The sequence below is a fragment of the Neodiprion pinetum genome, chromosome 1 (genome assembly GCF_021155775.2).
Source record: "Neodiprion pinetum isolate iyNeoPine1 chromosome 1, iyNeoPine1.2, whole genome shotgun sequence".
In the NCBI taxonomy this organism is placed as follows: domain Eukaryota; kingdom Metazoa; phylum Arthropoda; class Insecta; order Hymenoptera; family Diprionidae; genus Neodiprion; species Neodiprion pinetum.
This window is the reverse complement of record NC_060232.1, coordinates 21,424,937-21,448,011: the sequence shown is the minus strand read 5'-3', so window position 1 is coordinate 21,448,011 and position 23,075 is coordinate 21,424,937. Positions and strand designations below refer to the sequence as shown.

Genomic DNA, 23,075 nt, shown 5'->3' with positions numbered 1-23,075 from the left:
TAGATCTTAAATTAATATGACAAAATGGAGTTGAAAGCTCGCTGGAGTTTTAGACAGAGTAACTTCGTAAGAAAAGTTTAAATGCAAAAGGCAAAAGAATTTTACCGCGAGGCTGTACCGGGACAAGATAACGAATCTAGTGGTAGAAACCAAGAGGACGATATGATGATCGGTCACCGTTTTTATGGGTATCAATCGTTGCGCAGAACGATCCCCTTCTTTAACTCTTTGTCAACTTCTGCGCACCTTCCCCCTTTTTCTAGGATTTAAACTAGGGCACGATATATTCGTCGTACGTTAGCCAGTGATCTTAGCTCTTTAGCTATTACTATATTGCAAGATTTTTTATATATGATATAACGCTGTGTTGGTGCGGTGGTGTGGGCGTAGGGTCGTTGCGCCGTAAGCTTCCTATCTGCGTGGGCTTTGGTGTTGGGGCAGCAAGCCCCCTTGGATACCGTGCTTCTTCCCCCCTGTTCGTGGGCGTTAGGACCTGGACCGATTTTAGCTGCTATTTCCTAATATGGTGATCACAGTGCATATGCGCTAGAGGTGACCCATGATTCGTGGTGTCATATGTCGTGGGCGTTAGTGCCGTGTGCATTTTCGGGGTCACAATGCGCTGAGTTCTAGTCGTAGTTTACTTCTTAAATATTCTTACTATCCTGTTCGTTACAAAGTCTATATATTAAGATTACCATATCGGTTACTTGTCCTTTTGTTAGTTTTATAGCGTGTAAATATGTAGAATTGCATATGTGTTATAATTGATTACTATCGTTATTCACCTGAAGTACAATGGTGATTGTTTATGAGACATAGTTGCTATTTACTTAATATTATTAGGATTGCGTTGTTGCGAATATTCTTAGGTGCTTGTGTTATAATAATCTTAACGGATTTAGGGTATTATTTAACAATTTGATAATTCCTAGTTTTGTAGCAGGTTTACATATGTACTTCCGTATAATTCTCTTCTGTAATTGTTAATTCTTATATTGATATAGATCGGCTTGGAAGGTATTGGAGCGTTGTTCTTATGTTTGTTGATTGTCTGTTACTGGGCGTTGCCATGCAGACATCTTGAAGTTTATTCCTTGGTGTCGTACAATACCCAATATTCGCGGTTTTGAAGGTTTTGCAGTCTCTGGTTTTATGGATTATTGCAGCAGTGCATCTATCTTTACATTATATCGGTTATACATGTATCTATGGTTTAAAGTCTTCTGTTCTCCAGGCTATGTATGGCGTAAGTTGCTTATAGTGTAGCTCTCAGCTCCGAATGCGCAAATGATATTGTTGAGTGTTATATAATAATTGGATATAATGGTGTTAATTAATTATGGTGTTAATATGATAATGATATATAATAATGTATAACAACATTATAGCTCTTTGTAGTGCGAAGATCTCGTAACATAGTTTTCAGGCTTTGGTTAGTGAATTTCATAGTTATTTCCATCTAGGGATATTCCAAATAGACAGTTGTTTTAATACCTTATGGTTACAAGATTCTCGTACTTCTAGTTTGTTTGGTTGATAAAAGTGACACACAATAATGATAATCGATAAAAAATACGGACGTTCCGGTCGGATGTTACAAACGGATAAGCGGCACGGCGGGGGCCGTGATATATATCCTCAGTCAACGCTCCCGCGGTCTATTCTTATACCTATGTCTATGATTAAGATACATACCTTGAAACTCGAAGATTAACTGCGCATGCGCGAGTTGTATCGGCGGTCGTGTAGGCTGGCCATCCCGAGTTTTAGCTGTCAAACCACGGACTTATGTCAAACTGATTCTGGCGGCGATGTAGCTGTTACGAATTTTTTAGGTTAGAATCTTAAATAATTGAGGTAGTGACTCGGAAAGGTTTTGGAAGTATTTGTTATTGGGTCGGGAAGTTAATTCTTCAAAGAACGGTCGGAATTCAATGCTTATGCTCTTTGAAAATTCAAACGTACATACACATTTTGTGTACGTTGGCCTTCTGCATCGTAGCCAAAAATATTGCTGCGGGAAGATTTCGCCGACCGATGAGATTGAATTATTTGGCGCATGCGCAGTTGATTTTCAAGTTTCAAGAGATTGTCCCGGCTTAGAGCATGATGCTCTAAGGGCTCTAAGATCCCGGTATGAATGTCAAAACACGACACAATAATCTTTAGTGCAAGCTTGCGCTTATCCAAGTGTTAATGGGGAGTGCTCGAATGAGTTCGATGCTTTGGATAACGCGGAGCCTTGGTCAATCAAAGGTCGGATAAACTAATTTCTACTGTTTTGCACAAAGAAGCGGATATGGTTGGCTTTGAAATACTATCCAAAAGTACTCCATGTATTTTGTCCAAGATTTATGTACCGGAACAAGTGTTAAACAGGCAATTTAAACGTATGCCAGCCAATGCCATTTACTAACACCCTTTACAATATTACTCGTAGGTATGAGCAACACTTGATTTTGTTTCTATTGTCTATCATCGTTCAGTCTATAACGTAAGAAAACATTAATATAGTATTATAAAAACGATATTGAAAACAATTACTAAACGATTAAAAAACTGAAGGAAAATATATAATATAAGAAATACAAGAAACAACATTCTCAAATGAACGAGCCACTCTCACTATGTTACAGGACCCCAAGTAAATTTGTAGAATACCAGTTAATATTAAATATCACTGAGCTGAAGAAAAGGTTTTATAATTATAATGTTCAAAATAATTATACCCTGATGTTTTTTATTTGATTCTATTTTGTTCGCTAGAGATCAACATGAATGGTCCGAAAATTTTGCAAATAGTCATGCCCTGATTGATTAAAAATAGGTTGGTGTAATTATAATGCAATAAATATTCGTCAATAATTAAATTTAGGTGCTAGAACTATACTGCAATGTTATACTCTTTTAATGTTCTTCACATAACTTGTGAAGATCTGGTCAGCGTAAAAAATGAGCCCAATACTATTAGAATCGGATTGCAGTTATCACAATTTATTCATTTTGAATGTTCTAACTATAAATATTTTGTCAATTTTTGTTGATATTATTGTATCCCTTGAATTTCTTGAGATCTACTTGTTTTACTATCCGACCGAAAGGAGTTGTTGCCAAAATTCAAATGCCTAGCGAGTTGAGAACAACCCAACCAGTAGCCTGAAAAAATTGCATGGCTGGTCACATCGTTCAGACACCGAATCAACAAGCTGGAATTGCATCTCATCAGTAGAGTATCAAACCTACAGATCACAGATTTTGCTGAAACTCCTAAGGGGGTTTCTTTGGCCTAAAATATGACGCTCCTGATCTGTAGTTTCGTTCATTTGGCTTCCCTTTGCTAGGTTTACAATATACCAAGTTGTCGAAAATACATAGTTTATACTTTACTATGGCTCTGGAAAAATAACATAACCGTTCACATTTAAATCTGCGAGACCCTATCACAAAAACATCTAGAGAGGACAATGAAAATTAATATTTCAGGCAAAATATGCATCAGCGTTTGGTTATTAGGGCGTTCCACTCACTAAACTGCTAATATAAACAATTTGAACCGGATTGAATAACGGCCCAATAGATGGAAATTACACATCAGAAGCTCAATATTTTAGGGCAATATATCGCCGTTAGAAGTTTAAGTAGAGTCTGATCCGGAAGTCTGATACTCTCTTTGTCAGTCAAATGACATCTGGGCAGTTTTCTGCAGTTTTCATGCAACCTGTGCAAAGTGGACTGCAAACGCTTATACCCATCCCTCTTTCTCTCTGCACAAACTAATCGTTTACGGGAACATACCTGTAAGGGTATGGTGGTAAGATTGATTGTAATGACTATTATTTTTATTTTTGTTACATAGTATGCATGTTGTTTTGTGGTGTTCATCATCATTGGCGTAAGTAACAGTGATGGAGATTTTTTTAAATAGTTTTTTCTTTTGATTCAGACTATGGGGACCGACTCATCCTTAAGAGCAGAACAGGAAATCGAAATTTCAATATAAAGTTTACTTAGATTTGAAGACTTTTTTCATATGAGTCAAAATTTGGAATGTCAACATGCCACTCGATTTCATTGCCCTTTGTATAGTCTAATGTGTTTTTCAGAGGAATTATTGCGAACACATTAGTATATGCAAAGGCAAAAGGATACTTATGATCAATTCGTCCAAAAAAAGTAAAATTTTCAGAGCATAGATATTTTTGATGGTAAATATTTGAAATGATGAATTATGGAACCATTATGAATATTTCATATTTCAGTCAAATCCTTACGTTATTAAACTAAAAATGAAATAGTTGAGGTTAACAAATGTAACAAATTCGATACAATTACTACATTTACATGCTCGAGCGTTACAGACTATCACTAGCTCATAACACATAACTCGGTGCACGTAAAGATAATGAATATAAATTAATAAAGCAGCCTGCATCAATTATTATATTCGACACTATTTGGATCGGTATGTATTTGGCGAAATTTATTTTTAAAAGCTAAGACCTGTTTAGCAAAAAAATGCATAGACAAAATCTCTTGATGACTGGAAAGGGTTCAAAGAAACTGATCAAAAATACGATTCGCAATTTGCAAAAAATGACGTCACTATTAGAGGAAAATGGGTAGATTTGAAGATAAAAACAAATACCAGATTATACTGCCATCATGTATTACCTATCTCTGAAGTTGCAAATCAATCGTCAACCATGAAGCTCAATTGCATGTCAACATTTCAAATGACTCATATGCAGTATTATATGAAAGTTTGTTTTTTTCGTTTTAGTTATCCATAACTTAAATATACCGTTTTATTATTCGTTGGTGTGTGTTTAATAATAATTAATAGGTAATTACGAAAATCATTTAATTCAAAGCATATGAGCCTGGTTTGATATAGCACACGTGTAGTAATATAGACATACGGTTGACTCAATTCGTAGTCTTGCTACTCTGTTCTCTTCTTTTTTTTTCAGTTTATTCCGTTTTTCATTGTATAGTAGGTAAAACTTATAACTAGCTCCATAAGCCACGTTGTACAAGAAACATTTTGCACAAGGCATACCGATATCCTAAAATTATTTTCAATTGATCTGCAAGCTTCAGTGTAAATCACTTCAATAAAAAACAAATAATGAGAGTATTTTACCCGCCATAAATTATGAAAAGTAAGTTTGAGAATATTCTGGCTTGCTTGCCTCTCCTCTTATCTAGGTCAGAACAAAAAGTGGAAGCCATGCGTTACCAAGCTATAATTGCTTATTTGAATCTTTCCACATTCGAGTGACTGAGAAGATTAAAGTACCCATTCCCACGAACTTTGTTGAATCACTAAAAACGGAAACCAATTCGAAATAATTAAAATCAAAATTTAACAAAAAATCACACAGAATCCACAATAGGATGACAGAACTAATTTTCATGTTCTTTCAACGAACTGATTGTACCTTACCAAATGAAAGCAATTGTCCCAGGCAACAAACAAATTTATGAATGCTTAGTGGAAAGCCAACTGAATCATTTTCATCATAAGGGCTACAAAATATTCAGCGGCAGTCAGCCACGACTCTTAGCATAGGTAGTACAATATCTGCATATATGACCCGACTTAGGAACTCACCTCCATTCCAAGAGTCATATCCTACTTACTAAGCAGTCGACCCATGTCACAAGTGATCTACTTTAGCACACAATTTTGGGGTCCGTTTGTATTAGTAGGCTTTAGTCTCGGCCGTGTCACTTCTCTCTTTCTTTCCATCCATTAACTCTACGTTTGGTTTTCACCGTACATTTTATACTTAATGTTTCATAATTGTATCACGCAAACAATTTCTCTCTAACATCCCATCGAAATAAATATGTTAAATGTATAAAAATTAGAAAATGGTAGCCATAAGCACTTGGTACATGATTTTACCATGTCATCAATTCAGAATTTTTTTTCTCTACGATTACTATCACTTTTTATTTTTACAATTTTTCTTTTTGTTCAACTCAAGACAAAGTAAGAATAGATAAGAAAAAGAAATTAAGAGAAAAATTTGAGCCTTCTCTGTTTGGTTGAAAAAATATGATGGCATGTAAGAGCATAAGTGTTTTTCTTAGCTTTTCCCAGGTTTTTAAAATACATAAAACATTAAGATGCTTTTGTTTATTGCACTTAAGATCTATTCAGATAAGTTTAGGTTTTTACAAGCTTCTATTCTAGAACATTTCATTTTTATACTTCCTACCGTAAATAACGTGACGCAAATACCAATTGTACGCACATTTCCTTGATTTCGATTCTTTGTCAGTATCGTGTTAGTCCTGAAAATTATATATGGGGTAGGAATACTCAAATTCCTTGTTATTGTACATTTCCTGAAGTAAAGTTTACCGTGAATATCACGAGAGATGATACCTTTCAAGTTTTGGCCTCATTCTGCGAGACTATTTTCAAAATGTGACATTTATTGCTACTTAAAATATTAAGCATTTGAAAATTATTGTGTAGTCATAGATTTATCCAAGGCAATTTTTTATATACATATATGTATATGATAACAATAAATGTAATCTGGTTTAATTTGAATGTGAAAAACAAATAAATAAAGATTAAAATGTCACGCGAAATTTCAGTTCCACCTACTAATCTTCGTTTAAAATAATAACATACCAGTAACTGCAGTATTATATTTATCTTGTCGTGCATATCAAGTTTTATTATTATTATTACTATCATTATCGTAATCGTAATCATTATTATTAATATTATTAATATAAGTTGTTTAGCTGTTTGATAATAGATGAATTTTGATTAATGATAAAAAAAAAAAAAGATCTAAAAAATGTCTGAAAATAAAATTTCAAGAAAATCAAAAGATGTTCAAAGGCTTTTACATGTAAATTTTATTGTTTTTTTTTTGACTCTTTTCAATCAATCAACCCTTTGATGAAAAGTAGTTGTATTCGTCGTACCTCATGTATAACAAACAACGTATGTGTTTATGTATGTGTGTGTTTTCATGTTTGAAACTAGAACGCAAACTGCTCACTAGTTTTCTTTTACTTACATCACTTTTAAAAAATTTTAGCAGATGGTTGTTTAGAAATTTGGTAAGTAAGGAGATGTTACTTTGATAAAAAGTTACTCATCACCGCTGTTGAGCTGTTATATTTATTGACGATACCAAGCTTGTTCCAATACCATTGACGAGATGTCAATCGGGTTAGCGGCTTATGATGATAGTTGCAGTTGAATAAACACAATTATTTATCCAGGGCAGTGTTGGTTTTTATGGCAATTACCACTTCTTCGCCACAGGCTTTAAGAACAGTGCACTGAAAATAGAAAAATGATGTATATAAGTTAAACATTATATGCTATGAAAAAGGACACACTCGAAGTAAAAAGTATTCTGATCGTTTTTTTCCTTGTAAAACATTTCTGCCTTTCGAACGTAGTAACATTTACGGTCAAGAGTTTTGAATGTACCGTCCAAACTCGTAAAAATGTTAGAGCACTCCTCACGACACAACCATAAAAAATATTCAAAAAAAAATTGAAGAAAATGATCGCATTAGTAAAAGATTCAGTTGTTTTTTAAAATGCTTTAGTTACAGCTAGAATTATAATCAAAATTTTTACAATTCAAACAAAATAACAGAAAATCCATAGAGAGCTCGTCCATCAATTATGTAAGGTTTGGTAGGAGGGAAGGGTGGGGGAGATTTCCCAGATGCGTTCCACTTTTAAAATAATTTTCAAATAATACGTATCACCTATACACTATTATGAAAATTGTTTTAAAAAAATATTCTGATTATTAACGATTACTTTTGTTATTACTAATTAAAAAAAAATTCATATGGGGCATTGCACGAAGTATCGATCAAGAAAGAAAATTGGTATTTGTGATTTACTTCAAATTTTTTTCTGTGAAAGTACTGGTAGAAAAACGAAGCCCTGGATTTTCTAAAATTTTTTTCAGTCATGCGTATCTGAGATATTACCATCTCAAAAGCGACCATTTTCTGAAATCTGAAAAAATTCAGGAAAAATTTTGAAAATTATTTTTGTAATGCGTTTTTCATATGAAAATGAACAAAAAAAAGTTCCCTATAACATGGGTCGAAAAAAATATTTTTACAGAGTTACGGAATGAAACATTTATATTAAAACATACATATTACAATGTTTTATACATATATGATAGTTATTTGATTATCTTATGAGAAAGATAAATCTTTGACGCAGAATAGCGATGAGCAATAATTTCAGTTTTGGCTAGTACCGGAATGACGCAATGCATTTGTTGCATGTGTGGAATTCTATGCGTGTTATTATACCTTGATGTTAGGAACTTGACTGTATTTTCATAGTCGTCTTGTGTTCTATAGAAAAATACTATATCGTATCAAAGATGGGAGGAGTAATTGTAATGTTACAATATGTAATTCTCTACTTTGGTGTTTTCTATGTCCTTTCAAGTTGTATGGATTATAGCACTGATCATAAAATCTTGAAGTAGATTGCATTGTTGCTGATCAACGATTGCATATACCAGAAAGTAAAAGATGTATCGTTGTATTGTAGGTTATGAGATTTTTTGCTCGTGGTACCTTCGTTGACGGTGCACTAGAGACGAGTAATACGAACTCTTGCCTGAATACATGAACGTTTGCACCTAGCGGTGCTGCCGCTGCGATTTTCGACATTTTATACTGACGTTCAGTGCGCTACCTAGCAAAGACGTAGGTAGTTAGTATTTTTCAAGTTGAAATCTGTGAATATATTTTTTCGACCCATGTTATAGGGATCATTTTTTATCATTTTCATATGAAAAACGCACTACTAAAATAATTTCTGTTTGCATTATATTCCTACCTACCTAATTGCAAGTGGAGTCATACAAATGACCATCTCTCACACAAATGTAACCATCCTAGTGTCTCTTATATTTTTTATTTTTTTTTTTATTTTTCATATATAGACCCAACAGCCTATTGGCCAATAACAGGGTCACTGATTGTTACATTTTTAGTATATAGTAAATAAAGAGATTTTACAAAATATTTGCGATTAATACTAAGTAATACTGAGTTAAGATTATTTGAAAACTTATTTGGTGCATCATACATGCAATTAAACACACTACTGAAACATTTAGCAAAAGAATTCGCAATCTTTTGTGGGTCAGAGCAGTCACTGTTATTAATTTTAAAATTTGATGGGTACTGTTCTTGTTTTTTCTTACTACTGATATAATTCCAGAAACCCTTAGGATTTTTTATCAAGTTACTTTCCGCTTCTTGCTGATATTTATCAAAGGCTGATTTTATTCTATTTTTAAGCGAGGCGCGTAGTACTTTGAACTGATGTTGTGTTTCCTGATGAGGATGTTTGCGTATTTTTTTTCCTAATTTTTTCTTTTAATTTACAATCACTTATAATATCAGCTGTGAACCAGGTTGGATAGGTTGACACGCGATAAGTATTTGATTTAACTTTTGGTATGGCCTTTCCAAACGCTTGATTCAATAGTTCATAAAATTTGTCACATCTAACGTTAGACTGTTCGTAATCAAGAAGTATATAGAAGTATTATAGAAACTCCTGTAATATTGTATGCAATGTATCTATTATAGAATCTTGGTGATCGGTCAATTAAGTAAACGTATTTTTAGTTAACGTTTCGACCCGGATATGGGCCTTCCTCAGAACGATTTATTTATTTAACTGTCAAGAACAACAAAATTTTTTTTTTTTTTTTGTTGTGTATAAAATACCTTGCAATGATTGCAACCAAGTTTATATCGGACAAACTGGCCGCCACCTTAACACCAGAATCAAAGAACATCAACGCAATGTACATGAGATTGAAGAACGTCACACCGCACTAACAAAACATAGTATCAATAAAGAACATACTTTTAACTACGACAATACAAACATCCTTTGTGAAGAACCCAATTATTATAAAAGACTATTACTAGAAATGTGCAACATTGTAGGTCACACCAATTCCGTTAATCTTAGACAAGATGTTGAACATTTAAGTAATATTTACAAACCTCTAATCTCCGCCCACACAACAAAAATTGTTTAACCTTAACTAGATACACAAAATTTTTGTCCCCATAACACAGTTTTTCTACATAATTTTTTTCACAAAATATTTTTTGTTTTTCTGTATAATTGTTTATATTAGTTTCACCTTCACTCTGGATCATATTTGTTTCTCCCATCAGTCCCCAGAAGCCCGTAAGACGGCAATGCCGTCTAATAAATCGTCTCATCGGAAGCAAAGGATTCAAAAAGGGTAAACATAACATCTACACACTACAGTCTCCTTACATCGTGCATGCAGAGAAGAAATTCTTACTCAATAATAATTTTTGTTAGACATGAGGAACATAGTCATAAAGAGCCTAGCTCCACTTCTTGGACACTTTGCAAACTAATTTTACTGCTAAAAAGACCTTCTTTAAAACCTTTTAACACAATGACATATTGACTGTGAAGAAACATAGTTCTTTAATCTTTTTAATTAATGACTTCCAACTATTAACTCCTACTTGTAAAATAACTAGAAGATTGACATTGACTACCGTCACTCAAAGAACATTGTCTCCACAAATTGTAAATTGTGAATTCGACTACATCTTAGTCCACTTACTTTTAAAAAAAGGTAAATAACACTTTAAGCCTTTCTTTTTTCAATTAATCAAATTGTTCTCACTAACCAATAATATATAATAGCCCTAAGAGTATTACATCTACAATATTTAATGTCTGATTGTACTTCTAGTATTATTATTTGAAAAAAAAAAAAATTTTGTTGTTCTTGACAGTTAAATAAATAAATCGTTCTGAGGAGGGCCCATATCCGGGTCGAAACGTTAACTAAAAATACGGTTACTTAATCGACCGATCACCAAGATTCTATAATAGATTATATACGAGGTCGAGAATTCTTATTCATCAATTGTATGCAATGATTTTGTAAATTCGTCAGGAAATACACTTGATCTAATTTTTACCTCGTTTTCAAAGCCCACAATTTCTACTAGCATCGATCCGCTGAGTAAAATCGACAAACTACACGAAGCTTTTGACATATTACTATATGGTCCAATGTTTGTACCATTGATAAATGAACTTCAGAAAAGGTAACTACGATAACATCAATAAAGGTCTTAGTGAAATTAACTGGGAATCTCTTTTCGAGAACCGCCCTATAGATGATATGTGCAATATTCTCAACCAAAAACTGCAAGAATTAGCCATTAAACATATGCCACAAGAGAAAAACATGATAACAGGTTTCCTAATTGGTATACCAAAAAGCTGATAAGTCTAATCATTCAAAAGAAAACCTCATATCGCAGATTTAGGCAACATAACTTTTAATGTGACTGGTTAGAATTCAAGCACCTCAGAGCACAAGTGAAACTGCAATTCAAACGCGATAATGCACAATTCCTGTCAAACTTAGAAAAAAACATAAAAAGGGACCCGAAGAATTTCTTCAAATATGTCAACGATTTAGAAAAATTTGGTTATCCCGCAACCATTCATCTAAACGATGTTACATCTGACCAGAGTGAGAAAATTGCAAACCTTTTTTTTTTAGATTTTTTCGGCAGTGTCTATAGAAAAGACTCTCTTGCTGGCTGTAAATTGCCGATTATTTCGCCAAAAAACATGCATACGATTCAAACTACTGAACAAGAAATCCTGAAAGCCTTGAGTGGACTAAACATAGATGCCTCGGGTGGCCCTGATGGACTACACCCGTACTTCATCTTTTCATGCAAGGAAAACTTAGCAAAACCTTTGCTTTCATTATTCAAGTGCTCTATGAATCAAGGTACTTTCCCTAGCCCATGGAGAGAAAGTCACATAATACCAATATTCAAGAATGGCGTCAAGTCCAACATAAAAAACTACAGACCAATTAGCATTATTAACGTCTTTGCCAAAGTATTTGATTCCATAGTTTTGAACAAAATAAAATTCCATCTGTCAGCAAACCTTCTCGATGAGCAACATGGATTTAGAGAAAAACGATCCACTGTCAGCAACCTGGCAGTGATGCTTGAGGAAATAATTACCTCCTTTACTAACCGAAATAAAACTCATGCTGTTTATATGGACTTAGCTAAGGCATTTGACTCGGTGAATCACAAGCTTCTCACAGAAAAACTAAAGTGTCATGGAATAGGAGGAAATCTCTTACAACGGTTCGAATTGTACCTGAGAAACCGGAAACAAACGGTCAAAATCAACAACTATCAATCAAAACCTATCATTGCGGACTCTGGAGTCCCTCAGGGCTCACACCTGGGACCACTCTTATTCTTGATTTTTATCAACGATAATGAAAACTGCATCAAATTCACCAAGTTTCTACTATTTGCAGATGACCTGAAAATCTACTGCGAAATCAAGAGTCCTTCAGACTTATTCCTACTTCAATACGACCTTAATAGTGTCTGCCAATGGTGCAAAGAGAATGGACTTGCGCTTAATACAAAAAAAATGCTACTCGATGTTTTTCTTTAGAAATAATACCGATTCTAGATACGCAAATGTGGAATACATGCTAGAAAACCAAATCTTAGAAAGAAAAACCGTAGCCAGCGATCTTGGAGTTATTTTCGACTGTCATCTGACGTTCGATCTCCACATAGACCACGTCAAAGCAAACTCAATGAGGATGTTGTTTTACATACTGAGAAAATCGAAACCTTTATCTGATGTTCGATCAATGATCACACTCTATGACACTTTTGTTAGACCAATATTGAACTACGCGTCCATTATTTGGTCTCCCAAAACGGACGTTAGTAGCAGAAAATTAGAATACGTACAACACCTCTTTCTAAGATGTGCATCCTACAAAACAGACTCACCCATGTCATTTCTTAATCACAATTATGAAAGAATTAGCCAGCAATTAGGATTCAAGTCTCTCGAAAAAACACGTAAATTCACAGATGCAATGTTTCTATTCAAAATGTTCAACAATTTAATAGACTGCCCTTCAATTTTGAAAATGTTTAACTTAAGAGTGCCAAACAGAAGATCGAGACACAATGTACACACATTTGCAATACCGAACCAATATCTAGCCAGTTACACCCACAAATCCATCATTATGCAACTGAGTATGTTAGTGAATAGTAACAGTGGTTGGATGGATATCTTTAACCAACCGATCAGTCACTTCAAAGCGTTAGCCAGAGAGGCACTCTAGTTATCTAAATCTTAGTTGAAAACACTCTAGTTTTATACTTTGTTAAATTTTTATACAATATATTGTTTTTTTTATATATATATATATTCTATATTAATGTTATGTATTTTAAGAATATTAAGTTATTTCCGTTGATAGTTATAAATAAATAAATAAATATTCGAAATCCAACTTTTGCTGTGATGAAATCTCCATCTTTGAATAGAGTTAGAAAATTTTGAAATATTTTCTAGAATTTTCTGAATTTTTTCCAATTTTAGAAAATGGCCGCCTTGGAGATGGTAATATCTTACATAGGCAGGATTGAAAAGCTTTGAAAAAAATCAGGGCTTAGTTTTTCGACCAGTACTTTTACAGAAAAAAGTTTGAAGTAAATCGGAAATACCAATTTCCGTTCTTAATCGATACTTTTTGGAATGCCCCATACACAAATAACTTTTGCAAAGGGTAATTGAAAGAAAATTGATTACAAATTACTTATGAAATGGGTCATGAGAAAAATTGACACATTATCATTGTAATTCAAATTTATGCACACGCGAACAAAATTCATTTCGCGTTCTATTTTTGTAATGTTTATTTATTAAAACAACATAACAAGCGTTTAATTGAATGATTTTCAAATAAATACCTACTTATTGGTGTGAATCAAAACAGTAATTACCCATTGATTTTGAGCGAATGAACCATTACAATGTCACTGGTAATTGATTTCTGATATTACAGATTACAAAAGTTACATACAGTTGAATTTGCAGTCGAATTAAAAATGTAGGTAAAAACTCACAATGCTAGTTTTCTGCCAGTATTAGAGCATCTTCCTAATATCAATTAAATTCCGAGAATGGATGCAGTGAATCTAAGGTAATAACCCCAGTTTCTGACCCTGTCTCACTTCCTGATCACTCCCCTTTCACCATACAATACAATGGTTCTTTCCCTCACCACTCGATAAACAGCCAATGGCGGGCTCTGATGAGAAATTACAACACTAGTCATCAGTTATTCTTATCAATTCCCATGTGCAAAGTGAGACACTGGTCTTAAAATGTCAGTAACTGGGGTCATTTATCTTATTGTTAACTATAAAGGCACCCGACAGGGATATAACCAAAAAGAATAGAATAATAAAAAGTAGAAGACACGCTAATTTTTTTCATAACAGAGTGCTGTTGAGAATAATAGGAGTATTATTTAACATAGAGAACCAAAATAATATGTGATTTCATAGGGACGCGATCTTTCTACTAATATTTAATAAATAATATGCTTTATCATTGATTGTGAGTCAAAAAATATTGGATGATCAGTAAAACAGGCCTCATGCTCAAAACTCCTTGACCTAGTTTTTTATGAATCACAACATGACGTACACATTTCGTGAGTACGAAATATTATATTTGAAAGGTAACAATGTAACAGTATGCTTGTACGGTTCAAAAAAAGGACAGTCGACTTTAGTTTCAAAAAATCACGTTGAACTCTTTAACACATCAACATTCTTTTTCCAAACAGACAAGGCATCATCATACCAGAGTTGGCATACATCTTACGAAGCTGAAGTTTGTAACGTTAATATAACAAAACATCAAGGTAAAAATCATGACTGTGCAATATCTGAATGCATTTCAAGGACTTTGCTCTTAAAAATATGAGTACGTTTTGTTTATCATGGTTAATAAAATTTCAGGCGATCCTAAAGGTGCGAAATAACGATTTTTCCTAAACATGCATTGTTACAGTAACGTTACTAATTTCATACTCATTACATTTTTGAACCTTCAATTCTGAAATTTTTCAAGATATTCTAACCCAGAAATACAAATTTTCTGAACATTTCTCAAGTTTATATTCTGTTCAATGATCATAATTTTCTTCCATAAAAGTATTGTGAGTACTGGTGAATAGTTTGAAATGTAGATCACTGGCTACATATTAACAGCAATCTGTGATTTCTAATCGGAAGAAGAAAGGAGGTAAAGGAACATAACTTTTTAAGTTTGTTGGAAATAACATGACGAAACATCTCAACATTCATCAGTTCTGTTCGATTTTGATCGTCATCTATTCTCACAGGTTACAAGTTTTCGGACAGTAAAATAGCAAACATAATCTGACAAGTGACTGGAAAATTTAATTTTTTTTTACAGACATGAAAAAGCCACTTTTTGATGCCTGTTTTTGAACCATAAAGGGGCACTTTATACCACTAACGTCAGAACTGCCATATTAAGATTTTGTAACTTCAGTTGCGCAATCAAAGATGCGAGTCAAAACTGGCGTCGAACTGACTTTTCATGCTTTGCTAGGAAAAATATTGTATAGGGTGTGCCTCTAAACTGTTTTTGGTTCGAATAATGATTCACTGCTTACAGTACTATTTAGTTTCAATTTATGTAAGTCCTGTCTAATAGTAGATTGTGCACCAAGAAGGTAATGTAGGTCTTTTTATGACAAGCATAAGTTTGCAGTATGAGTTGCAGGCAATTGCGTAAGTGAGACGAAGACAAACATTACAAATACACGAGGAGAAAGAATTTGTCTCCATGGTGTACATAATACTTTACGTTAAAAAAGTATGGTTTACAAGTTTTTTTTGTTACAACGGAATACAAAAAAGAGCACTTTTAAGCACTAGGATGTAAGAGTGCACTTTTATGTACTCTATGGCTTTTTTTTGTACTGTCGCAGGAATAATTCCTTTACATAAGGAACGCAGGAAAAGAAAGATGTGTAAACCATACTAGTGTTGCATAAAATATTGAATATTCATTTCCTATTATTATATATTATATATATTTCCTATGTCAATGGATAATATCGACACAAATAAGAATAAATAACAAAAATACTTACCAGCAGTTCTTTGCCGGCGTCAAAATCGGCACGTAATTGAATACCCAGTTCCCCATCTGGAATCTTTAGATCCTCGCGGATATCTCCATTGTCAGCCATTAAACTCAGATAATTGTCATCAGATATGTCTGTCAACTAATCAGAAGAGAAATGTACAGAAGATTTTAATGACAAATACGTTACATTAACGTGTATGGTGCTTGTTTTTAATAAATTGATATAAATTTTTGGAAATCCTCATATTTCTTTTTTGTTAAAGACGAATTTTCTGACAATAACTAATACGAATGGAAAATTGTTCATAAAAACTCAAATGGTTTTTACCCACTGCAAAAGCTCTCATATAATGCTTTGTAACTGAACCTTTTTTTATTTGCAGTTTAGAATTTATCATTTGTCGACGATAGTTTCTACCAAAATCAAAAACTTCATGGATTCGTCAAAATAACTCCGTCCCTATATCTTTTTTCCGTTTTGTTATGTTGTAAAAATTGAATCCTTGCCTGGTAGTCCTCTCGTTTGACGAATGGAACATCCATGTTGTGCGTGGACGGACAAATATCTTCGTACTTTTTCGACGTGAATATGTCGATACCGACTAGATGAACCTTGGCGTGGCCATGCTTGCCAGTCTTCGATGTCGACATTTCAACAATCTTGCATGGACGAGATTTCAGCATGACAAACCCGTTCTTGCGAAGTGCCGAACATTGTTGCGGATACGTCACAGATGCCCCAGAGTCACCGGTCTCAAAATGAGTATCCTCAATGTCTGCCATGTCGAATTAGGGTTGTCTCTATGGACAGGATAATATTTTGTTTAACCAGAAACATGACAATCACTTAGTGTGGGGTCTTAAATTCTCTTGAAACAATATCATAACTTACAGTACTCTAAGAGAACTTTAAAACATGTTCATGATTATCAAGACGAAGCCAGCATCCAAAGTTTGCAACTGAACGAATTAACGTCGATCGAAAGAAGGCAGTGCAGTTCGGAAGTAAAAATTTCCACAAATATCACAAGGTATAAATACTTTTATAAAATTATATGTCCAAAACTGTACTGCATCAACCTGTTCAAAAGCACTCTGCTGCACTTGGTGGCTAACGTCAGCTTTATTTCACTATTAGTGCATATAGTTTCAGTTGCCAAAGTTCTCTATTTTTCAAAATTGTATGTTTTGCAGACAACTGCAAAATAACTCCAAGTGAGACAAATCTAAAATTTGAGATTGATCTCTTTGATGGATTTATCTTTTTTTGCAATTGCAAATCAATTGCAAAAGTAAATTCATAGAATTAATGCTATTTCTTTATTTCTATATCAAATGAAAATGTATTGGAATATTTTTGTTCAGAATTAGGTGTACAATGAGGTATTAAATCCTTTTTGTGTTTTAGATACGTGGACTTCGATATTTGGAGGTATATACGTCAACGCCGAAATTGATCAGGGCACCCCCTTCACTCATAGTCGAATATTGCTTTACCGTGTTTTTTTTCTTTCTTTTTTTTTTCAATTTATAAGAAGTTGAACATATTCACAGACATGGGACACCTAAAGATACCTGATCCGAAAATCCCTTGATTCAAGATGACGTCCACCAAGTTGGTTACCAGTCACTCAGAAGTAATGAAGTAGCATTCACTGAAAAGGCACAGTATACCTATATTATCAGCTTCTGTTTTGGAATTATTATATTTTGTGGAATGAATAATTTTTTGCAAGTCTTAAGTCTTTACATTTCCTGCAAACTAGAAACGAAATTTCCTGCTTTATAAAAATCTTGCAGAATAGAATCAAAACATTGTTAAAAATGCCTTTCGAATGGTTTGTACTTCTTTGCCTCTAGATTATTAGCTATTCATTAAACTTGAGTACCACATCTGGTATCAAGAAACTTTCGATCGCTAAACCTTTGGATTTGAACAGGTATGTCCATGTTTTTGTCAGAAGTAGTGACAACTTGTTTTTTGATCAAGTTTAATCAATCAAAGCTTGAGATACATAAGGAATCACACACTTTCTACTTTGTGTAATTCTGCTGAGAACAATGAAGTAAATTCCATAAAAATAACAATCTTAGAAATCAGAATGTCTTTAAATTTCTCCAAGTTGCTGAGAAAACTCCCAACAAGCTTAAACAGTATAACAATAAATAAATAAATATATTGCAAACTAGATGTATAAACATTTAATCTTTGAATGAATCCAATCACATTGCGGGCGGGGGGGGGGGGGGCATCTTTTCGACTTGTGAAAAAAATAAAATCACAAGAGAAATCTTCAATGAACAATTTTTAAAAACCCTTCTACAATCGTGGTATATTAATTGTGTGATCTGAATATTTTTATACACAACCAGAAAAATATTTTGAACAATCTCACATTTAGGGTGCCCAATGAGACTTATTTTTGCCCATTACGAAAAATTAAAGACGTTTCTTCCACCCTCTAAGCTTGGAGTGTCTCATTGAAAAACTAATAGAATATTAACTTTTTTATAACTATATTTTCATCTTGATTCCTGCATTATGCTGGCTCTAAGAAACAACAGGCAGCAGGTAATACGTATCAAAGTTCTAGATATCCTCGAAACTTCATATATATGTTTGAATGTGTTATAATGGCTCGAGATTAACCAGATATTAATTATTGGACTGTTCGGTACTTTTTTCCTGAGCATTGCATTGCCTGATGATTTATTTTCAATGTATATCAATACAGTAGAACCTCATCTGTCTGTTTTAATGTAGGAGGAGAAGGAACTTCGGAGAAGTCAAGTCTCGGATAACATGGAAAACATGCACTAGCATCCATTATCTATAACATATTAATTAAAATTCTGTATTTTTACATCTGATGCCATAATGCTGTATGAAAATACATATATTAATTATTAGTGCTAGCATGCATTATCGGATCAATAGTCAGGTAAGAAAATTTTTTTTTCTAATTATGCGACTATGTATCTCAGACCATGCAGAGTGCTTCGATCAGTCGGATGTCTTTGATAATGTGGAATCTCAGTAAATCAAAGGCCGGATAAACAAGGTTCTACTGTAACATAGGCTGCATATTGCCGGTTAGTTTCAATATCATGATTCGATTTTGCCTTCTAATGAAATATACAATTTGGTGGGAAAAAATTATTAATCCGAAAATGGCAGTTTAAAGTATTTAATGAAGGAGATAATCAGCTTCTTGATACGAAACATTAGAAGATTTGCGAACAATTTTCATATTTCCATGACTTAATTTCGTAATACTAGTAATCTTATTCAGCCAAAAATGGCATATCAGCAAAACGCTTTTAAGCTCTTTGAGAATACACTTATATTTCCAATCGTCAAGCACAGACTGGGTGGTTACCACCCATGTTCAGTTTTGAACAGCTGTATTTTTGAAATGATCGATTACATAATATCCAAAAAATTCATGGATATATTGGAATGTCTCAAAAATAAATTTACATTGTCTTTGAGCAAATATATAATGTTGCTGACACACAGAAAAATTGATGAATCATTTTTTTCAGTTAAAAAACATATAGAGCATTGAATTTGAGCTGTGGGTGGTTATATACCAATGTTTACTTGAAGGGTTATAATGTCACTTATTGACCCATGAAGAAGTATTTTGCAAATATAGAGTCATACCAAATTACAGCGAGGAAACGAGAAATTCTTAAAAATAATGCTGCACAGATGAAGGCAGTGTAGAGTTCATTGAATAATCGTAACAAACATAAATAGCCATTACTGAAAACTTTTTTTCTCACCAAAAATATGTTATAAAAGAAAAAAGGTAGAATAATTTTGCAACTCTTTTATAAGAGTTCAAAATCTAAGGGACTTAAAGTATGCAAATTTTGAGGTACAAAGGTAATAATTCCACCACCTACTTCTCAAACGAGCCTCATGCTGAATATAGAGAATAATACCAAATAATCATTAAAGAACAACAAAAATGGAAATGAAACATGATCGTTACTCAAGAGCAAAAATTCAATTTTTAGTGTTGTTCTTTGGAGGTAAATAATACAATCCACATAAAACTTGAGGTAGAAGAGTAAAAATTGGCAATTCCAAAACTCGCTTAATGCCAGTTTGCTCTCAAGGCGTTCCTTCTATACGCATATTGTTTAACACTGCAGGTAAATGCAAAGAAATATTTTTAATAACTGGGTTTGGAATTAACTACTTTTGGACTGCATTTCTCAAATTTAATTTCAGCAAAACCACATTTTTAATTGATTTTTGTCTACAAATAAACTTTTATTGATTTCTGGTTGGACAGACTTTCGTAGCTAGTCGAGCAATGGGTCTGAATAAAAAGATATGTCCATAAAAAAAAAATTGTTTTCTTTAAAACATACACGGGACTCGACTGATTTAAGAACTTTAGTTTCACATCAGCATTCAAAGCTAGTTGCAAATAGTAAGAAGTACAATATAGTGAATGGCAAAAAGTTCTTTCACATTTACAGCTTGTTTTCAAATTTTAAAAAGGAACAAATAAATACCTAACCGACGGAGGCATTAAGGATTTTCTGGAATTTAGAGCGAAACAATTTTTGAACAATCATTGATTTGAAGTAAATATTGTAGCTGCAGACGCAAGAGAAAACGAAACAACTGTAGGAAAGTACTGTTGAAAATTTTGTCAGTAAATATGTGAAAGACTGAGATGCACAAAAGCTTCAACATTTCTGAGATCAAGAAACGAGACAATCACGAATCACAGAAATAATACATGTATCAATTGCAAAATTCACTGCATCTGCAGTCACTGGTAGATCGATATTTTATTGCACGATTTAAACAAAAACCAATTAAGACGGTCAAAATGTTACTAAAAGAAAGAGAGACCCTATTAGCAAGAAATTGGATGAAGTTGAAGGTAGCAGCCAGAAACAGCAACCAAATGCATAAAACTTCTTTGAAATAGGTTAATGCTGTTTAATTTTGCACCCACACTTCTACAAAAGTAGATGAGATTCAACGTATTTGACAATATTTCGAATGTCAGGCTGCAGTACTTTATTAATATCAACCTAAGCAGGTTAGATATCATCTCTGGCTGCAGGCTTCAAGTTCGTAGAAATTGGGCTAAGATAACGGTTGGAAAAGATTAGGACCATATGGCCGGCTATAAACCCGCCTGTCGGAAATTAAAAAAAGAAAAGAGTAAAAATTTCAGAATGACATGTTCAGAATGTTCGTTTTTGACGACAATGAAAAAACCGCTACCGGTGATAATACGAAAGTATGGTCAGAGTACAGGTATTACTTGACCTCCAGTAATGAGTTATAGAGTGACTAGCAAGATATCCAGGTACAGCTATGCAGTGGCCATGTGGCATATTGACGAAATTATTCTGGGAATTAGAATATTATAATGGGGAGGAAATCTCGATGATGTTAGGGCGCAAATTAATACAATAGTTACTTATCGTTCGAAGGATATCAGAGTGGTCAGAAGCAAGATATTAGGTATGATTTAGTGATAATCGGTTGGGATTCCGCGATACGGGGCGATACGACGGCTTAACCAAAGAATACATCAGCACGCCCGGGTTATACTCGTCGTAGAGGGAGTCGAGGATAAAAAGTACTGGGACTGGCAGGGCCTGGCAATTGGATTTCGGGATGTAAAAGTAGCCTTTTCCTTGACGTATTTGATGCGAATAACTATTAACATGGCGGGAAAGAAAGTGAGAAGCCTGGAGAGCCACATTGCCAGCGGCCCGTTGTCATCGGCAGGTCACTACGATATTCATTCGTTTTTATCTCAAAATGTACGAACACTTTCACGTGCATACAAACCGGGCAAAAATTCACGTATCAAATTCGAACCTCTCCTTGCGTTATTTAGGAATTAGCACCATTAGTTACCACAAAAACCGAGAGCAGCTCGAAATACTCACATGTGACCAAAATGGATACTTTAACCAGAAGATCATGTCGCGCATGCGCCGTGCGGTGATCGAAATCGGGGTCCACTACCATTGAAACACGGACTTCCGACGTTTCCTTTCACATCAAAAAAGCTCCTTTCCCGCTCGACGCCGCAGACGAGCTCGCTTCTATATTTCTCCCAAATTTCTTGCATTGAAATATGTCTTCAAAATACATGCTATTGATGTTTAATATATTTCTCTCGCTGCGTTTTCTTAGTTTTCAACAGGTAAATAATCCTATTTTACATGAACTGTATGATGAAAAGGTGAACAAATAAAAGCCAATTTCCTTTCCTGCACCAGCTTCATCACCGTTTGACTGCTGTCAAGCACGGCGGCAAATTAAGGTTAAGCCACGAAGCTGTAACATCCGACTAACTCGCTACCAATGTTTCCCATTTATTATTACTGTATATAGTTGTTATTAACCATACCTAACTTTGGTATGAGAATCTTGTAATGAAACCAAAAGTTACTAGATTATATCTAACTATTAATATCTAACTATACATTATTAATTGAAAATCAATTTGCGTAAAGGTTGCGAAATTCTTTTACAAAATTTAAATATCACTATATATAACCTGGATGCCTCCCAGAGAGCTCTTTTCCGAAGGTAAAATACACTTCCGTATTATAGACAATTTCGCCCACACGAAATAGCCGTAATGGTAAGACAATCGCACATACTTAGATATATAGGTATAATCAAGCGTATTATTTAGCCCAAGTAAGATTTATATTCACATAAAACCAAATGTAATCACATTTCAGTATCTGGAATACTTACGTCCCTCAAGAAGTAGCTATTGAATATACGTCAAAGTAGTCGTTTCATAACGCCGTGTTGCATGCAAAAATATATACCAGAACTACTCTCGAGAGCGTAGTGTGAGTATACATGGGGAGCTTTCCAGCAAGGAGACACAGTGTGACACTGTGTTACACGGTCGAACACTGTGCCTTAGTGCTTGTTGGAACGCTTTGAGGTTCTTAATTCATTCACAAGAGT

General features: G+C 33.9%; 1 protein-coding gene across 4 annotated transcripts; it reads right to left on the bottom strand.

Annotated features, from left to right (window-relative positions):
- Window positions 1-6,133: 6,133 nt before the first annotated feature.
- Window positions 6,134-22,175, bottom strand: eEF5 (eukaryotic translation elongation factor 5). Of its 4 annotated transcripts, none has more exons than XM_046637388.2 (4): window positions 22,031-22,175; window positions 16,601-16,894; window positions 16,098-16,232; window positions 6,134-7,320 (listed from the first exon to the last, which is right to left on the bottom strand). In XM_046637388.2, exons 2-4 carry the CDS (start codon window positions 16,874-16,876, stop codon window positions 7,249-7,251), a joined length of 483 nt encoding a protein of 160 aa, XP_046493344.1. In that variant the 5' UTR covers window positions 16,877-16,894; window positions 22,031-22,175; the 3' UTR covers window positions 6,134-7,248. The 4 variants fall into 4 exon arrangements, with proteins under 4 accessions (XP_046493344.1, XP_046493342.1, XP_046493345.1 ...); XM_046637386.2 differs by having other exon boundaries at window positions 21,930-22,050; XM_046637389.2 differs by lacking the exon at window positions 22,031-22,175 and adding an exon at window positions 17,669-17,754.
- Window positions 22,176-23,075: the final 900 nt, after the last annotated feature.

Bases quoted from the DNA above. Each gene is read 5' to 3' on its own strand.
- eEF5 (XM_046637388.2), bottom strand. From the start codon at position 16,876: ATGGCAGACATTGAGGATACTCATTTTGAGACCGGTGACTCTGGGGCA. The intron at 16,233-16,600 runs GCAAGGATTCAA...TCTTCTGATTAG, and splicing joins TCAAACGAGAGGACTACCAG to TTGACAGACATATCTGATGA. The intron at 7,321-16,097 runs GTAAGTATTTTT...TTCTATTTTCAG, and splicing joins ACGCCGGCAAAGAACTGCTG to TGCACTGTTCTTAAAGCCTG.